General features: G+C 37.8%; 1 protein-coding gene across 1 annotated transcript in view; it reads right to left on the bottom strand.

Moving 5' to 3' along the window:
* The window catches only part of LOC124711440 (protein FAM76A), a 78674-nt gene that overhangs the window by 20864 nt on the left and 43386 nt on the right, over window positions 1-14424 (bottom strand). Inside the window, exon 5 of the mRNA XM_047241516.1 lies at window positions 8202-8454. Within this exon, the coding sequence (XP_047097472.1) occupies window positions 8202-8454 (253 nt within the window). The remainder of the gene's footprint in view (window positions 1-8201; window positions 8455-14424) is intronic.

The raw sequence follows: 14424 nt of genomic DNA, 5'->3' as shown, positions 1-14424 counted from the left end.
TAATACGTGTGTGTTCTGCTGTAAATGCTGGTGAGTAGAGTTTTTTTATCTATCCAATTACATTGTATTTTCAAAAATTGATTATTTTTTGATATATCTTTGTATCATAAGTTATTTATCACTGAAACATTCCCTGACTGGTGGAAATATGCTGCAATTAAGCATGTGTATAACAAAAGAGGTAAAAGAATACCATCCAATTTCACTTTTGGTAGCAATATTGAAAATTTGAGAAAAGTACGTGTACAAGCAACACCTCAGCTATTTGACAACAAAGAATACACTACCTAAGTCAGAGTTTGGGTTACTAAAGATTTCCAGTACCTACAAGGCTATTTACACATAAGGTGAGAATTCAGTTAATTCATTAGATAATAAGTTACTGACCACTGATATATCAGTGATGCATCAAATGTGTTTGACTGCTTTTAAGTAAATTAGAATGTTAAGGAGTGAAATGATTCAATCATATCTATCTAAAAGGAGGCAAACATAGTAAGGAAAGTTTTGGCAGAATGTAAATAATTTAAGAGTACAGGAGACCTTTCACTGAACAGCAGAAGCACTGAGGCACAGACAGACACACAAAAAGGGAATGAACACTTGCCAGTTTTCAGCAAAAATCCATGTAGAAGACCACCACACACACACACACACACACACACACACACACACACACACACACACACAACCTGTACCCCTACATTGGGCTTGTCAAAGGATTTTTTCCCCCCGAAAGCTAGCAAATTTTCATTATCCTCTGAATGAGCTTGTTGATGATTCAACCCTTGTGTTATTCAGTGAGCACATTCATTTATTCCTAAATTATTTATAAAAGTAAAGAAAGAGTATCGATAGGAATAAACCTTGTATTACGCTAGCTATCGTAATTCAACCGAGAAAAAATTACATGTGATAACGGAAAGATTTTATTTTAGGGACCTTATTTTTTTTCTCCTGTACTTCATTACCTTTTTTCAATAACATTAAAGATGCTATGATTGTTACGTTTCCAGATGATGCACAAAATTGTGATAAATGACAAACAGTATCACTCCATCAAGAGCTGTTAATGACATTAGTATCTAGTGAATTCTTTATGATCATCATCTACAATTTCCAGCTCTTACCTGGGTCTGTTTAGAACACTGGCCTCTCCATTTTTCCTGTCCACCCACCATGTTTCTCTCTCCACTCTTTCTCTGTCTCCTCCTCTCATCATTACATATTCCTTCCTTCAAATGACCCATCTGTCTCTCGGTCTTCCTGTAGGCCGCTTGCCTCCTATTATCATTTCATTGGCCTACATCAGTATACTGCCAACTTCCATTCCTTTCACATGCCCAACTTATCTTTTTTATGACCTCTTTCATTGGCTTCCCTTTCACTATCTCTCTAACCATCTCATTCCTTACTCTGCCCATTAAAGGTCCTATTCTGCTTCGTTAAAATTTTGCAAGACTGTGTACTGCTCACTTGTTCATTCCACGAATTTCTGACACATACGTGAGTATTGGAGCATTATATACTTGGTATAACACTTGTTTAGCTTTTGGTGGGTCATCCTTGTTCCAGATCATTCTTTTTACATTCTGCAGGAAACACTTCCCTTTTCACTAATTTCCTTATCATTCCTCCCAGTTTCTTCTGTTATGCTCCCCAGGTACTTGAAACTTACCACTTCTTTAGGACTTGGGGCGTAAAACTTATATCCATTATTACTCTCCTCTTATTCCTCATTGTCACTATCACTTCACACTTCTTTGCATTATTTTCCACCCATACAGTCTTCCCATGTGTTTTGTCTTTCTTTTACCCCTCCTAATTAATTTCCCACACTTAAGTCATCTGCAAACGTGTTTAACCCTAGAGACCATATCCATAAGTAGTGGACCCGGAAATGCTCATCAGCAGCTCCTGGCTGTTTCGAAGGGTAGAACAGAAGTAAAATACTTCCTGTGGACCAAATAGCCAGAGAGGATACTCTGTTAATAAGTCCAGCTACAGTGGGCCCAGCAAGCCAGTAGTGGATAAAATACCTGCTTTCTAACATTGAACAAGCAAATTCTTTGTCACTAAACTTCAAAGAGACAAAGTACATGCTTTCCCAACTTATAGGTGGTTTCCACCCAGCATGTGTCTAAAATATGATGGCAAGCAGATGGAGGAGATGGTGGTTTAGAATTCTTGCGATTACAGCTTGACGATAGAATTCAGGTGGGAGAAGCATACCACACAACTGTCAAAATGCTTCAATAAATCTTAATTTCTAATATGGATGTTGTTAAACACTGCAAGGTCCTGAAGAGGCTTGCCAAGTAACTGGAAATACCAACTACTGCTTCCCAGTAAACTTATTCCTTAGTGAAATTTGTCATAAATAATACTGCATATATCTTTTTACACATCTCATTTCATGGAATCAATACCAGGTAAGATTTAAAGTCATTTACTGTGGTCCAGAAATGTGTCAATTATGCAGAAATACACATTTGCAAAATACTGCCAGTAGACATTTAAGTTTAGCTACTAATACAGTGCAATTTAAAACCAACCTAAAGGATCTATTGGTGACCATCTCCTAAGACTTCACTGGCAAATTTCTTAGTAGAAGCAACTGATGCAAATAATAATAATAACAATAATAATTATTATTATTATGACGACAGAGTTACATCAACCCTGCACACCTCTGGAGCAGTAATGAAGTCTGTGTAAATAAGTGATTTTATTATATGCCTTCCCGTCCAGCTCAGTTTGATTCATTGCTACACATCATTGTGGTCACTGGAGTTTAATCATGGCTGCTTTTCACAGGGCAGTTACCTGTGACAGTGGGAGAACATAACAAGATAGCAACAGTAGAGAATGATCTTATACTGCGAAAATGTGGGCCAAAAGCACATCATTCTCTAAATCAAGCTTGCAAAAAGCACAGGATGTATTTGGTAACCGTCGGGCAGTCCTACTGCAAACATTCTGAGCATGCACAGGATCACAGACCACCCATGCTTGCAGGTGCTCAGCTAATACGCTACGACTGGGAAGGGCACAGTCAAGCTGCCTGATTGGCCATGAGTAACCACTTTAACAATTTACTCTAAGTGGGTAAATTACCCAATGCTATGTCCCTGGCACAGATGGACACACAATGTGATCTTACAATAAAGTTATTTTACAGTTTCAGCTAAAAATTCCTTTCATTTCACAACATTTATTAATTTCTAACACATCAGTTATGTTGATATGTAAACTGAAGGTGAATTTGGGGGGGGGGGGGGGGGGGGAGGGGGAGGAACTATTGACATCAGAGGGACTTTATGCAGAACCAGTGGTGACAAGTGAAAATGTGCACCAGACCAGGATTCAAACCCAGGATCTCCTGCTTACTAGGCAGTTGCATTAACCACTGCACCACCTGGACACGGTCTGCATGGACTATCTCAGCTGACCCACATTCCCACTTAGTGCCACCTATCTGCAGTCCCCATCCACGTCCTACATGCTCGCTATTTTCAGATTCCCACAGGACAACAAACGTATTGCACATCCATACACATGGTCGGGAATTTGTTGCCCATCAAGGCAAATCAATTATATGAATGTGTGGTGCCTGTTCTTTTGGACATGTCTGAAAGAACAGGCATAACTGTTTTACCTATTTTACTTTGAGTTATGTAAATAAAGGAACAAACATATTAGAGAAAAACTTCAGTAAATATGTGATGAACACTGAGAAACAAAGAGAGGCATATACAGAGTGTGTTTAAAAATAGTTCCAATTCACAGGTAAGTATTCACATGTGTTAAACAGTTTGGCCACAAGAAGAGGATCCAGTTTCACTTACAGTGTGACTCATCAGAGCACTGTGTAATGTCATTACTGTAATTGGACAGGTAAGACAATTCACAAATCAGATGGTATAGAAGATTACACATTCTACAACTTGCAATTTACAGTAAAGCCATTACAATGTTCAAAGCAACCTTTGGATTGACAGCTGTGCTGCTCCCCATATTTTACCATATTTATCTGATTGTAAGACGAGGTTTTATCTCCAAAATACATCATTTGAAAAATACAGGCTCATCTGACATTCTCAAAAATTGAACTACTGCTGCTGGGGGCCAACATTTTTATGTTATGTAATAGTTTAATACAGGCATCATCATACAGTTACAGATAAGCTTTTGTGACTGAGGTCACATGAAGATTCATTTTGAAAAATTTGGAAAGATTGTGTGGTGTCACAAAATTGCTGACACTTGGGTTTGTAATCCTGCCACTGGTGCAATCACAGCAACATCTAATTTGACTACAATTTTACTGGACTATTATTTAATACCTTTAATTCCTGCTTACATGAGAATTTATTTATTTAACTTCATGTAAGATAGGTGAGTGCTGCAGCTGACTGCTGTCCATCCACTGCATAAGGCTGTGTTCACAGTGGTGCCGACAACTGTAGTCGAATGCCATCACCAAATAACATTGGCTGACAGCTCGCTCCCATTACATCCAATCTCTTTCGTCAGTTTTTGGCGGAGTTAAGGAGGTTAGGTTCGAAGCTATTGTATGTATGAACTAGGTCAGATTTTAAGCTGTAGATACCACAAAGCCTCTGTGCTCGGAGCTGTGTTGCACTGCAACTTTTGCTATTAAAAAGATGTCAAATGCATGTGAATGTCTCGGAAAGCACACAGCGAGTGTGTCTTCAAAAGTACACAGAGAGTACTGCACTTTTTCCTCAGTTATTAGAATAACCAGATTCCAAACCAACTGAACAGCTTCAAATAAGTTCAGTAAAACAGACTAAGTCAATTAACCTTCAATGACTCTCATTCAGCATAGGTTTGGACAAACATGAATTTTAGAATGAGATGGTTTGAACATCTAAAACACTGAAAAGGGGAAAAACAGACATCACATTTGCAAACTGTCTCATAACAGAATCACCATGCTAGTGGCATAAAAACACCAGTAAATAAGACAGCTAATGCTCCCTTACCACAACAAAATAAAAAAAAAAATAAAAAATCACAATAATAACTGTGTGTAGAATATGCCACCCTTCTCACATCAACAATTTATTTTTTGAGATTATAATTTATAATACATATGTTTTTGGATGGGATCCACCTTTAGCAAAACATAATTTTGTTTTTATCCCAAACATGTTTCACTGCAGTTGCAGCACCATTAGTGGGCTTTTATTTTATGGCTTTTTACCACGTGGTTTGGTTTTCCTGGTGTGTTATGTTTTTATAGTGTCTGTTTTCTTTCACAGTTTGTAATGTTTTCATTTTTCCTGACCTCCTTCACTGTGAAGTTCTGCATATTGTGCTGTCATTGTCACTGTTTCACTGTTTACCAGCTGTAAAAACAAGATGGCCATCTCAAAATACAGAACTTCATAGTGAAGAAGATGAGGAAAAATGAAAACATGACAAACTGTGAAAGAAAACAGGTACTATAAAAACATAATACATCAGGAAAACCAAACCATGTGGTAAAAAACCAAAAAATAAAAGCCCACTGATGATGTTGCAACTGCAGTGAAACAGGTTTGGGATAAAAAACAAAATTGTGCTTTGCTAAAGGTGGATCCCTTTCAAAAACATAGGTATTGTTAAAGCAAACACAGACAGAAGAGCTTCAACCTCAAGATAATTATTATAATTTATGCCTAAAATTTTCGGATTAAAAGATTTTACCTACTTGTGATTTCCTACAAAGCTGTGATTTCAATTCATATAGCCATATAATGACTTATTATCCTCAGGATTCCACAAACCCCTTTCTTGAAGGAAACCTAGTTTCTTATAGCCCATATTTCATGTGTATGTGTGAGAACATTGGCTGAATCTACCAAAGGAAACACACTAATCTGAATTTCATCGATTCCCATCCGAATTATGTGCATGTTTGGACGCTTGTGACTGTGCACACCCTGCCACATTGATTTAAAATGCTCGGCCATCTTTGTCCAATGCCGGTCGCCAAAGATTTTGAGAGGACGAGTTCTATGACCCTGCTTCAATCTAATCTAACCTCCTTGCACTACTTCAATGCTGTTCCTTTTTTGACAATAGAATATTGGTAATTGTTTTTTCTGGACTGATTTGAGGAAGTTATCCGAAAAGCAATAATACTTGTTAATAAGCTATACCGAACAAAATGTAATATTGATTTTATCAACATATCATATACACTAAAAAAAGAAAAAGCTAGACTATTTTTGTAGTAGTGATGAGAGAGAGATCGCAACTAAAGAGTTAACTACCTTTTCATTTGTAGTCAGGACTGAGCTGACTTTAAAATTGGACAAATACTCAACAACAGCATACATTTATGCATGAGATGGTAAAATCCCGGATCCGGGCCAGTGATGTACTTGCATGTTTTGTACACCAATTTTGTCAATGCTGGCCATTATGGTATCACAGGAACAAAAGAATGTGTGTCAGCTGGCGGTTCTATGTAGCCAATGAGAGAACAGCAGACAGACGACATATTTGGAAGTAAGAGATTAAGGAAAATATTCTCATAGTCTCACAGCAGTATCGATGTGAAATCCACTGTGTATTTCGGGGTGGGGGTGGAGAACGAAAAAAAGTTGTGTTCTACGGTCACACCGCAACCACAACCTCAGAAATCACAACATATTTGTAAGAAACAGCCAAATATTTCTGGCAACCAAGATTATATATTTCATTGCTACACATATATAGAAATACACTGCTTCTTTGCTCAACTTTCATTGGTTAGGTGAAATTATCATTCTAGATAATGATGTCATTGATTACTACTACTACTACTACTACTACTACTACTACTACTACACATAGTAACAAAAGAGACAACTGGCTTAGGTAGTAAGCAATGAAGGAAGTGGATATAAATACTACTGCCGACAATGTTTTCTGTTTGTTTATCTTCAAATTGTCAGAATGTAGAAAATCAATTAAAGGCATAAGTTAATTCCTAAAAGATTGCTCAGAACATGAAAGCTATATCTTGGCCCACTTGTATACCACTTCTTTGAGCCAGGATATCTTTCCAGCAAAATGAAATATGTGGGAGGGTGGGAGAACACGTATGGGATGCCACACAAAAATTCTCAAACTCGAACGCTAAATACAATCACATCACACCAGATTTTTATTCGGCGCACAGTCACCTTCAAAGTAATCCAATTTGGAGCTCAGACATTGATTCCAGAACTTCTACCATACACAGAATGCATCCTGAAGTCTTTTTTTAGTCAGTGTGTTCAGCATCATTTGTGATTCCACTCAAATCTCCTTTATCATGTCAAATCTTCATCTCTTCAAGCCCATAGCCCATTTTCAATTTGGGAAACAGTAAGAAAGCCCACGGAGCCAAGTCGGGTATATGGTGAATGAGGAAGAACTGCTGTGTTGTCTTTTTGCCAAAAAACTGCCACATGGTAAAAGCTGTATGTGGCCTCCCATTGTCATGGCGAAGGGTTCAGTCACCGCTTCTCTTGACGTTCCCTACTCACAGCCCCCCTTAGCCGCCTTAGGACATCATCAGATGTCAGGGATGCTCTGCCTATTCTCTTTCACAATCACATTCCCAACAGCACTGTGATTTTCTGTTGTAATGCTGGTAGATGATTGTCCTGAACATTCATCATCTTCAGATATCCGGTCATTTTTAAAATGTTTAAACCAGTCATACATTTGTGTTTGGCCCAAAGCATCATTACTGAATGCTTGCAGTAACATTTTGCGTGTTTCTGCAGCTGTTTTACCACGATTAAAACAGAATTCAATACAGCAACACTGTTCTTGCGAGACGGTCACAGCAAGATTACAAACACAAGCAAACATCACAATTGAAAACTGTGGGCCAACAATAAACACGCACACACAGATAAAAGCCGCTGTGCATACTGGCACACAAAACATATTGTACACTGCTCATAGCACCATTTGGTTGTACTACAGTTTGTAGGTGTGGGTCACATAAATTTCAGAAACTTTTGGGTAGCACCTTGTGCATCCCCAATGCATAAAATGGTTCTCACTACAGTAGTAGTAATTCACTCATTTAAATAAGCTCAAATAATGTCACAAAATTAAAAGCGATTTTCACAGTTACACATATGGAGAACAAAACAATGCCGCCTAATGCTTCTCACAAAATGTTTCAGTTTAAGCTAGTGACATCATACCTGTTTATCTTTAGAAAGCAGCAGGGCATCCTTTTGGGTGAGCTGTTTCTGCAGAGATGCAATTTGTTCTTTGAGCTGTGTCATCGCAACAACATGGTCTGAAGAATTCGGATCAAGTGGATCTCCCCTATTGTTTCCTGAGGAGCGAGCAAGTTTAGCTGGAGGAATGCCATCTGATTTGTCCATGCCATCTGGAGCAGCAGTAAGTTTAGTAACATCAACACGGTGCGGTCGCTTGCTGTGACTTTTGTGCCTGAAAATGCAAAACAGAAATCATCAGATACGATTTTTTTTTTTTTTTTAAATCTCTATACTTCAAAGTAACTAAGTTTAAATTTGACAAGCTATGGTATTAGCAAATTGGCACAGCTGAATTTAATAGATCCTAATTTGATGTATTAAGTAGGATAATACAGATATCATATGTTCCCTCAAAAAAGTATTAATTTCTGAACAACATGTTCCAAGTCTGATTGAATCTGTATTCCTACATATTCATAAGAGAAAATATTTACAGCAGTTTTAAGTTCTACTAAAGTTTCAGCACATACATCTCCTGAAAAGTAAATAGTGGAACCACAGTTTCCAACAACTCTCATATCGTCATCTGCATGATATTCTGTTTTCATCCAGAGCACCTCCACATTTAACATCACTCTAGAAGGACAAATACTAAAACCTTGCACATTTATTATCAGGTTGTTTACACAGACAAGGAAATAAATTCCCAGATTTCCCGGTTAAAATACACTGTCCCCAGGTGAAAGTACTTTTTTTCCATGTTAGGTGACTATATACCTTCCCTTGGAGCTACAAAACATCAATCTTTTGAATAGTAAAGGTTTTATACACCAGCGTAGAACTTCCCGGCACTTTAGGAAACAAAAGCTAGTAAAAAAAAATGATGCTTTTTGATAAGATCTTTGATGCACAACAACATGTACACTGCAAATTTTCATTATTACGAAAGTATAAACACAGATTCACCAAACACAGCATGGTAGCTTCCGAAGCACTGAAATCAAGATCGTGCTGAGGTTTTGTCAGCCAGTCATAGCCCATGTTACGTTATCTTGCCAGCCAATGATAGCAAGGATTAAGAATATAGGACAGGTGATGTAGACAGTCAGTAACATCACTGTTAAATAGCAAGAACATCCAAACAGGAAAATTTAATCGTTTAAATTGATATAAATACACTATAGCTACAAGAAAAGCTATTTTTTGTGAGGGTGTGGTTAGCCAGGATCCTAAGTGCACAGCTTAAATTGCAGCAACAGAATAATTGTTACAAGCACAATTATAAATTTCACTGCTGCACACCGAACATTTCATGGGTTACCTGGCTGAATACACATTCCAACAAGTACTTCGACTTTCCCGTATAAAAAAAAAAACCATGAAAATGCTCAAGAACTCATCTCTCACATTTTTTAGGGATAGTTATACTTTTGGCATTGTTATTGCATAATTTGTAATCTACAAGAGTACTATAACTTAACCTTGAAGCTTAGTCTTTTTTTTTAGTGTGTCATATATTTAAGGTATATCAAATACAAATTTGCTTGTAAAATTTTAAATAATGGCATAAATGGCTGGTCCTCAAAGTGTTAATTCTGAATGAGAGTCAAACATTCCACGATTTAAGATATTCATCACACATTCTCATGTATAACATAATTCATTTGGTTGAAAATGAAATTTACTATGAAAGTAGTACTTCGCAAACTACAAATCACAATATTTCCCCATGATCTGTTAGAAATGTAAACAGTTGTGACGTCATACTCATTGAAAGCAGTTTGTTGTCACGAAGTTAGCACAATCTTCACCCTAAAGCCTTTGACCCATTTTGCTTTTGGCCGATGTTTGTGTGTGCTCTGACTTTTGTTGCTGTAAAGTGTGCATTTTCTTTGCAATTTAAAGTTTTATTTTGGTGTTATTCTCTTGTTCATATTTTATTGCTACCGTATTACTCTGCCATGGTGGGCTAAATTAAAAACCCTAGTTAAAGTTTCAGTTCTTGCCAGTCAAAATTACAATAATTTAACTGAAAACTAAAACAATGAAAAATTTCCAGAATTCTAAAAAGTTCCTGGGCTTTACCCAGATGTAAAAATTCCTGCATTTTTCCCAGCTTTCCAGGTTGTCCCGGGTTTATTGCTACCGTATTACTCTGCCATGGTGGGCTAAATTAAAAACCCTAGTTAGAGTTTCAGTTCTTGCCAGTCAAAATTACAATAATTTAACTGAAAACTAAAACAATGAAAAATTTCCAGAATTCTAAAAAGTTCCTGGACTTTACCCAGATGTAAAAATTCCTGCATTTTTCCCAGCTTTCCAGGTTGTCCCGGGTTGTATACAGCATGATTATTCATTATTTTCTCACGACATTGCATTACTCAGCAACAAAGAAAAAAATCTCATCTATGTCATGTTACAAAATTGAATGTAATGTTAGTCACCCTCCTGCAAGGTGCACACAGGTTGCTTCACGTGCTACAGATACCATAAAACTGCTGCCGAACGGTCATATATCACCCTCCACTGCTAAATCATGGCAGTATAGTGGTACTATCATCAGGTTATACAGAATCAGCACAGTAAGATGGGTCGACATGAAGATGTGACACAATGGCAGAAAGAAGCTACCGCACCTGAACAGCTAGTTAGTTAAGCTATACATGTAGGGAAATTTATCACAGATTCTAAGTCATATGTCATTAATAACACTTCTAGTTCACTTTTCCTGTCAGGACTGCTTAGGAAGTTTACACTGAAATCACCACAGATTAATAACTATTTCTTTCTGTCTGACAGACAGCATATAGGGAATCAAACTTTTTTTTATGAATAGCTCCCAATCTCCTAATGAGGACCTGTACACTGTTGCTAATGTCAACACTACATTACCTAGCTGTAGTTCACATGCACGAACTTCAACGTGCTGACAGAAGCAAAATTTGCTTACTTCTACAGTTCTTAAAAAAAAAAACCTGTCTGCCTGGCCCCATTAACCACAGGGATCTTCCCTTGTGTGACTGCCCCCCCCCCCCCCCCCCCCCCAGTATCTACTAATTGAGAATCTAACTCATCTTTCCCCTTCCTATCTAGCTCATGACCACACCATGAATGAGGTTGTACAATTAGTTAATACATCAACACAGATTGCCTAACATCTCTACAAGCATGGTGTACCAACTGTAGCCATGAAATATGGCGAAGAACAGTGAACATAAAAATGTGCTAAACAATAAAGGCCTGAGACGAGTTTCATTAATTGTCAAAAATGATTCGTTTCAAACATGACAGGAACTGCAGCTGGTGGTGAATACAGTTTCCTCTTAAGTAGTTTTCAAGTTAACAGTGCACACAATGTCTTCAGTCCAGAGACTGGTTTGATGCAGCTCTCCCTGCTACTCTATCCTGTGCAAGGTGCTTCATCTCCCAGTACCTACTGCAACCTACATCCTTCTGAATCTACTTAGTGTATTCATCTCTTGGTCTCCCTCTGCAATTTTTCCCCTCCACGCTGCCCTCCAATACTAAATTAGTGATCCCTTGATGCCTCAGAACATGTCCTACCAACCGGTCCCTTCTTCTTGTCAAGTTGTGCCACAAACTCCTCTTCTCCCCAATCCTATTCAATACCTCCTCGTTAGTTATGTGCTCTACCCATCTAATCTTCAGTATTCTTCTGTAGCACCACATTTCGAAAGCATCTATTCTCTTCTTGTCCAAACTATTTATCGTCCATGTTTCACTCTTGTACATGGCTACACTCCATACAAATACATTCAGAAAAAACTTCCTGACACTTAAATCTGTAATCGATGCTGACAAATTTCTCTCCTTCAGGAATGCTTTCCCTGCCATTGCCAGTCTACATTTTGCATCCTCTCTACTTCGACCATCATCAGTTATTTTGCTCCCCAAATAGCAAAACTCCTTTACTGCTTTAAGTGTCTCATTTCCTAATCTATCACCCGACTTAATTCGAGTACATTCCATTATCCTGGTTTTGCTTTTGTTGATGTTCATCTTATATCCTCCTTTCAAGACACTGTCCATTCCGTTCAACTGCTCTTCCTAGTCCTTTGCTGTCTAACAGAATTACAATATCATCGGCAAACCTCAAAGTTTTTATTTCCTCTCCATGGATTTTAATACCTACCCCAAATTTTTCTTTTGTTTCCTTTACTGCTTGCTCAATATACAGATTGAATAACATCAGGGATAGGCTACAACCCTGTCTCACTCCCTTCCCAACCACTGTTTCCCTTTTATGCCCCTTGACTCTCATAACTGCCATGTGGTTTCTGTACAAATTGTAAATAGCCTTTAACTCCCTGTATTTTACTACTGCCACCTTCAGAATTTGAAAGAGTATTCCAGTCAACATTATCAAAAGCTTTTTCTAAGTCTACAAATGCTAGAAATGTAGGTTTGCCTTTCCTTAATCTATCTTCAAAGATAAGTCATAGGGTCAGTAGTGCCTCACGTGTTCCAAAATTTCTATGGAATCCAAACTGATATTCCCTGAGGTCAGCTTCTACCAGTTTTTCCATTTGTCTGTAAAGAATTCATGTTAGTATTTTGCAGCCATGACTTATTAAACTGATAGTTCGGCGATTTTCACACCTGCTTTCTTTGGGATTGGAGTTATTTTATTCTTCTTGAAGTCTGAAGGTATTTTACATGTCTCATTCATCTTGCTCACCAGATGGTAGAGTTTTAACAGGGCTGGCTCTCCCAAGGCTGTCAATAGTTCCAATGGAATGTTGTCTACTCCCAGGGCCTTATTTCAACTTACGTCTTTCAGTGCTTTGTCAAACTCTTCACGCAGTATCATAGCTCCCATTTCATCATCATCATCATCATCATCGTCATCTACATCCTCTTCCATTTCCATAATATTGTCCACAAATACATCGCCCTTGTATAGATCCTCTATATGCTACTCCCATCTTTCTGTTTTCCCTTCTTTGCTTAGAAATGGGTTTCCATCTGAGCTCTTGATGTTCATAGAAGTGGCTCTCTTTTCTCCAAAGGTCTCTTTGATTTTCCTGTAGGCAGTATCTATCTTACTCCTAGTGAGATAAGCCTCTACATCCTTTCATTTGTCCTCTAGCCATCCCTGCTTAGCCGTTTTGCACTTCCTGTCGATCTCGCTTCTGAGATGTTTGTATTCCTTTTTGCCTGCTTTATTTACTGCAGTTTTATATTTTCTCGGTTCATCAATTAAATTCAATATTTCTTCTGTTACCCAAGGATTTCTACTAGCCCTCGTCTTTTTACCTACTTGATCCTCTGCTGCCTTCACTATTTCATCCCTCAAAGCTACCCATTCTTCTTCTACTGTATCTCTTTCCCCCATTCCTGTCAATCGTTCCTTAATGCTCTCCCTGAAACTCTGTACAACCTCTGGTTTTGTCGGTTTATCCAGGTCCCATCTCCTTAAATTCCCACCTTTTTGCAGTTTCTTCAGCTTTAAGCTACAGTTCATAACCAATAGATAGTGGTCAGAGTCCACATATGCCCCTGAAAATGCCTTACAATTTAAAACCTGGTTCCTAAATCTCTGTCTTACCGTTATATAATCTATCGAAACCTTCCAATATCTCCAGGCCTCTTCCATGTATACAACCTTCTTTCACGATTCTTGATCCAAGTGTTAGCTGTGATTAAGTTATGCTCTGTGCAGTAAGGGTTTATTTCTTTTCCATTTTACATTAATGCATGAGATAGTAAGTTGCACGAAATTTTTATTTTCATATTTTAATGTGAATTATGTTTAATATTGATGTATATACAGGTTGTGCCTGTGCCTACTATGATTGTGTGAAACTCTTATCAAGAATGTTATCACCTAATGCTTCCTCCACATCAGTGGTTCCCAACCTGGAGGTGATCACCCCATGAGGGGTAAAACAGAATTATCTGAGAAGTAAAAACTGAATGATATTATTATAATTTTGTAAGATTCTAATACTAGTTATATAAGTTACCAATAATTATTTTTTCTCAATTAGTAACACTGGTGCGGTGGAGGTTACAGGTTCCTCACATAGTCAACCCACTACACACACATTGTGCTTTGTTTCATACATCGCTGATAACAGTGACATACAGATGTAACAAATGCTAAACATCTGAAGAAAATGGCTTCTCCAAAATGTACATAGTACCTACAGTAGTCCAGAAATTGCTTCATTATTCACTT

The sequence above is a fragment of the Schistocerca piceifrons genome, chromosome 8 (assembly GCF_021461385.2).
Source record: "Schistocerca piceifrons isolate TAMUIC-IGC-003096 chromosome 8, iqSchPice1.1, whole genome shotgun sequence".
Lineage (NCBI taxonomy): Eukaryota > Metazoa > Arthropoda > Insecta > Orthoptera > Acrididae > Schistocerca > Schistocerca piceifrons.
Note: the sequence above shows the minus strand (reverse complement) of the source record. Positions and strands in the feature narration are given on the sequence as shown.